Genomic DNA, 7,595 nt, shown 5'->3' with positions numbered 1-7,595 from the left:
AATTATAACGACTATAGTATTTCAAATATTATGTTATGTACAGCACTGGAAAGTGTATCCAGGATGGTAAATACATAATACGCAGTATTTACTTTTATTGTTATAGTTGGTTCTATTACTCATAAAGTTATATTACAAATTAGAAATATACAGTGCTTAGGAATGAGCTTTTACAGAATTATAAAGGAGAAGGAACAGTGTGTTGCAAAGTGTTTTGACAATTTTCAAGGTTAGAAATTAAGGGAGAAAGATAACAGGAGTATAGAATTACCAATATACAGTATTATCTCTATTTGAGGTAATCAGAAAATAAAAAATGAAAGATGAGAAGCAGTGTAGCCAACAGATTGCTCCAGGTGCTAGCTGTTTGTGCTTTTTTTTAAAACCAACAAAGGCAACTGACACCATAATCTCCCCCTTAAGCAGGAAGATAAATGGAAATAAAATGAAATACTAAGCCTTGCTTTTTCAGACTCCTTGACTAATTTAACTAAGCTCTTAAATGGCTTCTATTATCAGCATTCAATAGCTAATAACATCACTCCAATTAATTACCCATTGCTCATATAAATATTGAAAAATATAGGAATCTAAGTGAGAAAACAACTGTTTCAAAGGTGAGAAATACAGCATTAAATTCACACAAATGACATGTACCAAGTATGCTTGGAGGCACTGGGATGTAGTTCCTTGGTAACCCTTAGAGTTTAGTTCTCGTATTTATGACTTCCCAAAGTGTATACAGATACTTAGATTCAAATTCTCACACCTCAGGATTCATGTAAATTATTAAAAAGCCATCTAACACTTGGTCCCCCTTATTCTTATCATAATCATTACGCAAAATCCACTCATGTTATCTCTAGTAAATGCAAATTGTTATTATAACTCTCTATCACCTCAATAAACTCTCTGTCCCTGTACTTGCAAAGTTAGCAAAGTCAAGTATAGAAAACTTAAGGTAAGAAAGCTAAAGAGGCTACCTTGAATAGGTCCTTTGTTTTGTATACTGCTTAGCATCATGAAACAAATGAACTACAACTATCAACTGTCCCAAACTAGGTCAATACAAAAGCTCAAATACTTTGTAAACACTTGCTTTGGCTTTTTCTAGATATCAAGAATGCTCTAATTAAAATGCAGTAGCATGAGAAGAGCTTAATAGCAACAGCAATGATAAAACAATACTTATTTACTTAACATTTTTCTTTCAAGAATCTAAACATCACCTAACCCTCACAATTCCATAACTGAAAGAGGTAGGTACTACGGAAAACTGCAAAGGCCAAGAAGAGAAATGTGGAATAAGTAATCCACTGAATAATCTTGGTGATCTAAAGACTACTTCCTTATATAGCTGAGTATACAGAATGGAGTTTTATCTTACTTGCCTTCACCAAACCTAAATGTAGGCAAAATAACTCACTGTTATAAGGATAATACTTTTCCTTACTTTATTTCATTTGTATTTCTACTTTTTACTGATGTTTGCTTTATTGAAATTTGATTTTTATAGATACTACTTAGCCAATGATATGACCCAGTATTAATACTGTGAAATTGCTGGGCGTAATGGCACATGCCTGTAATCCCAGCACTTGGTAGGCTGAGGCAGAAGGATTGCCGTAAGTTCAAGGCCAGCCAGGAACACAGTTCAGGCCAGCCTGAACTACATAGCGAGACCCTGTCTCAACAAAATAAAACCAAACCAAAACCCCCCCAAACATCGTGAAACTAAAAATTATACAGTATTTCAGGTGTCTTATTTTGTACATACTATCTTACATGTCAGGAGACTATACTAACAATACAATATTTTTCTTATCTTTCCATTTGAAGATAATGGTTTATGATAAATCATACACACCATCTTTCTTGTGATCAGTTAACTTTAAGAGATGGAGACCTGGGGGAAGGTGCAATCTGTAGTCATGAAATCATTTTGTGAATGCATAAAGTTAGCGAACTTCTGGGCCTCATACTCCTGTCCGCAGTCCCATTAGCACTATACTCCAACCAAGTGAACTCATGCGAAGTGTGAAGTAAGACAGTGATAACTAAAGGAATAGGAACAAAGAAAGGCTGTATTTCATCATCTTAGGAACTCACAGAGATGGCACAGGTTTACGATTCAAATTTCCACATCTTAAAAAATGACTTCTTAAATAACTCACCTCTCAATCACAAGTGTGGTAATCTAGAAAACTCTAAAGACTAAATTTGGTGAATACCCCTATTGCTATGTTGTCCTTCTTTTGCTCTTTTAAATAATAATAAAAAAAAGACTTAACAGCCAATTACTACAATTGATTCTCACTGTGAGGAATATATAGCTATATAAAATATAGCTATGCAAAAACAGAACGTTTTAAACACTTTTACAGCAAGAAAGATGATGGAGATTCCTATCAGTAGTTACTAACTACATAAATATTAAAGATTTGTATTCTTCAGGAATACTGTGCAGAGGAGAAATCTGATTTTATCTTCCCTCAGATGCCTGTCACAGGTTTATTAAAGATAAGATGGTGTATGAACCACCAGTAGTGGTATTAAACCCCAATCACTTTCAAGACAGGTAAGATTTAGAGCTATTAAGACATTACAGAATTGGGTTCACTGACGTTACAAATGGTATTTTAAAAAAAGACACACAAAAATAATCACATGCAGTCAGCTGGCATTTCACACTAACCACTGGAGGAGGTAGTAATGCATAGTGTTGGAATTTAAAATACAAGGTCAGCCATTAGCTGTAAACAATTCGAAAGCACTGTAACTCTTTAAAATGTAGTGAAAAAGGATTAGAATTCATATAAAAATCAGAAGTAAAAAAGCAAAAAATAGAAATACTTAGTGAATTTACTCCAATGAAGTTTAAATGATACAGAAATGAAAAATATTAGCGATCTATACATAGTAAAAAGTGAATATAAATTAGCCAACTCCACGGACATTTCCAGTTAAACATTCATACAAATACATATTCACCTTTTTCTTTATACAGCAATAACACATACAGACATGACACAAAAATTCTGGCAAAAAAATCAGAGATATTAACAATATTCTCACATATCAAAAATAGTGTGGAATATGTTTTAAGAAAAACATCCTACATGAATGTAAACCCCTGATTTAATTCCATGATTTTATCATGCCAGAAGCATTGCTGATTCTAATTTTTCAAAAGCAAGAAGATATTGGTATCATAACACATTGGCTTATTAATAATTAAGGCATTTTGTAAACACAGTATCTTAGTGTGTACAAAATTTTAATATTGATTATTTACTACAATGTTTTAAACTTTGAAAGTCTCTTCAACATAGGAAAATAGCTGCACACATTTAGGTGTTTTTTTTTATATAAAACACACAAAAAAAATCCATGATTGGTCTCTGTGATTCCTAGTAGTAAGTCCTGTCTTCTTTTTTTCACATAGTATAAATTATATTCTAATGCAGCACAGCATTAAGACCCAGTAGTTCTTAAACAATGCTACTAAATAACCATAAGCCCCAAATGCAGCAAAGGCGAACAATCTTCATAGTGCACTTTCACCTCATTGAAGTTGAAGCTGCTCCTTTTGGATATTTTTCCACTTCAATGTGAAGTAGATTGTTAGGATTTCATTAGTGGTTTCATTATGTGGATTTTTAAAAGGAAAGAACTGTTTTGATTTCTCCCACAGTTCAGAATTGGAAATCATATGGTCCAGGGTTGTTTTTAAATAACCAAATGTTCTTTAGTAGATGAATCTCTCAATGCAACTGCAATAAATAAGCATCTACATCCTTAGAAGATAAAGCAAAAAAAAAAAAAAAAAAGCATTAGTCAGTATAGTAAATACAAACACAATCCATTTTATTTTCCTTTTTTGTTGTTTGCCTTACATTCCCTTTGTGACCTTAAGAAGATAAAAGACAAGTTTTACTCAATCTTTTTTTTTTAATCTGCTTTAGTTTAGCATAGGGTGTGACACATTACACATATTTAATAAATGTCTGTTAAATGAGTGAATGTTTTGGTTCCTGTACTCAAACAACTCTGATCTCCTAGTTAAAATACACAGCAATTCCACCAATGCTACACAAACTCAAGGTTAGTCTAACAGCAGACTCTCTGATTTCTACCCTCAAACACTTACAGTTTAACTGATGGTTTAATTTCATAACACAGGTTTTATTATAGGCTTACAGAAGTTTACACTGAACTTTTAATCACTCAACAGTCTTCAATAATAAAGTCTTATTTGCAATAAACCTCTTTTTATAAAAACTTAAAAATCGAAAGCACATTTCTTTTTTTATGAAAACATATTTCTAAGGAAACAATTACTTCTCAGTTTCTATCCAGAATACAAGGCCTCTCCTGCTAATGCTAGTATGTTATGCATACTCTGAAAAAACTGAAACAATAGAAACTTCCAGGAAATTGATGTTTATGAGAGTGTCATCATTCAGAATTCTATACAGTAAAATCACAGAGTGGTAACACCTTGCTTGATGGCACCTTCTTTTTTTGAAGGTGATTAATAAAAATTTTGTAAGTCCATGACATAAATCCCCTTATTCAGAGTATTTTTTCTTAAACCAAAGAACATTTTTATACTCTTGGCTAATGTTCACTTATGATACCATCATGCCCAGTAATGGACTGGAAATATTTTTTTTTGTTCATTTTTTGAGACAAGGTTTCACTATGTAGTTCAGGCTGGCCTTGAACCCACTGTGTAGCCCAGATTAGCCTTGAACTTGTGGTGATCCTCTTGCCTCCCAGTGCTTGGATTACAGGCATGTGCACATTTGGCTGTTTGGGGGAAAGGTTTGTTTTTTCTTTTTTGTTTGTTGGCACCAGGGATTGAACCCAGGGCCCTGCACTTGCTAGCAGGTGCTACACCACTAAGCTCTATCCCCAAGCTGGAAATACCCCTTAACTTTTTTTTTTTTTTTGAGGCAAGGTCTTGCTGTATGGTCCAGCCTAGCCTCAAACTCTCAGCAATCTTCTTGCATCAGCCTCCCAAGTGCTGGGATTACAGTATGCACCACCACACCCAGCAACAATAATTTTTTCTGTGATTGTAACTACCAGTGTTTTCTGGGGTTTAAATATCACAACCCAAACTAGCAGTGTACCTTTTCCTTCAAGAGTCAAATCAATAAGGAGCAACATTAAATTTATTCTGTGATTTAAATAGTTCTCTTTCAAAAATATTAGCACACCAAAATAAACATTAATATTCCAAATCCATTTGATTGTATTCTTCATCTCTTGTTTCCTGAGTGTCACTGCCTTTTCTGATGTTGTTGCCACCTGGATTCTTTTTTCCAAATATTCTTCTGACTGAAACTAGGTTATTACTGTCTAGCACAACATTTCTGTGACTGTATGTGAAACACATTCCATGGCTAATTCCTGCTTCCTGCCTAGACCATATTCATACCCAGGAGACTAAGCAGTCGCAAAAATGAAACTACCTTTAGCCTTTTTTTCTTGTACTGGGAGGACTGAATCCAGGTGTTTTTTGAGAAAAGTTTTTTTTCAAGACTTTTTAAAGAGAAAAAAATAAAATAAATTTCAAAGCAAGATAATAGGAGGGTAATGATGGCTAATACACTGCATATTGTTATCTTTAAATTAGTTACTCAGAGTACAAGATATTGGCATTTAATTGTCCAAACAATAATAGCACAAACCTTCCTTTTCAATGGACTAAGAGAAATCAGTAATATTACTATCTTTATACACACACACACACACACACACACACACATTTTTGCTTTTCCCTTTCTTCTTCCTTCCTTCCTTCCCCATCCGAGTTTCTCGAGAAAAGGTTTTTAGAGAAAAGTTGTGCAGGCTGGGCTTGAACCTGAGAGCTTCCTGCCTCAACTTCCCAGAATACGGAGATTAAGGTGTGTGCTACCATGCCTGTCTGCTTTTAGAACAGCATCAAATTATTTTGTTTAGAGACATGAAAAGTTTATTTATAAATGTACAATATTATTATTTCTAATTTTTAATACCTAAGTTTTAAGCTTAAATATAGATTACCTTAGCTATATTACCAGTATAGCCTGGAACCAAAGTAAGATGGTTTTCCTGTTCCCACAATCTACTTAATTGTTGTTTTAAAATCTGAACATTTCTAGGAAGAAAAAAAGATGAAAAATGACAAAATAAATAGTAGGATATGGACTTATGTAATAAACACACTTAATAAAAACAGCCTTAGAATTTTCAAAGTCTTATCAAAAGAGAACTACATACTATTTAAAGTCAAGCAACTGTTTAAAATAGTACATGTCAATCACAGAAACTCAAGGTTATCCAGTTGTCAAAGCAGATAAGAACAGGTTGTGCAAATGCCTAGTTTTCTTACCTATGAAGTGGGAAACTCTTGAGAGCTAAGAAAGAATTACAGACTTTAAAGAGATTGTTGTGAGATATCTTCTTTGTGGCTTCATGAAAATATGGCTCATTTGATAAAATACACATTTCATGTCTACTCAATACTCAAACTATGAGTATTATATAGCTTTTAGAATTGTGATAACATTAGACTCTCACATTAACATCCCAGTTGCTAAAGGACCCTGCAGGAGACCTTCATTTCTTCTTCCACGAAGAGTGTCTTTCCTTCTCCCTTATGCATACAACAGACATGGGACTAGCTACTTTGTGACCTTTTACTAAAATGAAGGGCATTGTTTTACGAGAAGAGACAGAAGAGGGTACTGGGCTCTTGACTTTAACTTCCATATGATTTTCACAAATGAACAGTATCACAACTTAATATTTCTCTGAAAATGAAGAACCTAAATATTACACACTGATGATCATGGAATAAAATTACCGCCTTATTTATTTATTTACTTTTTTACGGTATCAGGGATTGAACTCAGGACCTTGCACTTGCCAGGCAGGTGCTTATGCCACTGAGCTATATCCCCAGCACCCCCACCTTATTTATTTAAGGTGCTTTTCTGAAGAAATTTCTGCATGATTTTACCTTGGAAGGTATACTTACCTATCATTTATAATTTCTGTTTTAGATGACAGTTCTGACCACCACCTTTTTATTACTGCTTGAAGCCAATTTAAACCAACTATTACATATCTGAAATGACATTTTGTTACAAGGTTCAGTGTCATCCTCTAAGAAATATTTACAAAGACAATCCTCCCCACCAAAAAACCCCACATATACGCAATGATTTTTCTCTTTCTAAAATATCTATTTCACTAGTTTCATGATCTAGTTCACAAAACTGTACTTTATGTACTTGCTTGTAAATACTTCTGTAATTATTCTTTAGTAATTTCATCTTTCTTTTCTAATCATACTATAGGCCCCTTAAAAAGAGAAATCACATGTATCTCATGGAGCCTGATCTAGTAAATATGTAAGCACAAAGCACAAAATCAAAAAATTTTGTAAGTCCATGACATAAATCCTGGAGATACAGTGGCACAGGCTGGAGATACAGCTCAGTGGCACAGTGCCTGCTTGGTGATAAGCACAAGGTCCAGAGTTCGATTCCCAGTACCAAAAAAAAAACAAAAAAAAAAAAAAAAAAAAAAAAAGGTTAGGT

At 33.7% G+C, this 7,595-nt stretch overlaps 1 protein-coding gene across 3 annotated transcripts in view; it reads right to left on the bottom strand.

Annotated features, from left to right (window-relative positions):
* Positions 1 to 2,844: 2,844 nt before the first annotated feature.
* Positions 2,845 to 7,595, bottom strand: part of Katnbl1 (katanin p80 subunit B-like 1) — a 41,472-nt gene continuing 36,721 nt past the window's right edge. For all 3 annotated transcript variants that reach the window (XM_013512507.1, XM_005381160.2, XM_013512508.1), the window contains exons 8-10: positions 7,031 to 7,120; positions 6,055 to 6,148; positions 2,845 to 3,797 (exon numbers count right to left, since the gene is read on the bottom strand). In XM_013512507.1, coding sequence (XP_013367961.1) covers positions 3,765 to 3,797; positions 6,055 to 6,148; positions 7,031 to 7,120 — 217 coding nt within the window. In that variant the 3' untranslated portion in view covers positions 2,845 to 3,764. The remainder of the gene's footprint in view (positions 3,798 to 6,054; positions 6,149 to 7,030; positions 7,121 to 7,595) is intronic.

The sequence above is a fragment of the Chinchilla lanigera genome, unplaced genomic scaffold (genome assembly GCF_000276665.1).
Source record: "Chinchilla lanigera isolate Chin_1 unplaced genomic scaffold, ChiLan1.0 scaffold00015, whole genome shotgun sequence".
NCBI classification, from domain to species: domain Eukaryota; kingdom Metazoa; phylum Chordata; class Mammalia; order Rodentia; family Chinchillidae; genus Chinchilla; species Chinchilla lanigera.
This window is presented reverse-complemented; position numbering and strand designations above follow the sequence as displayed.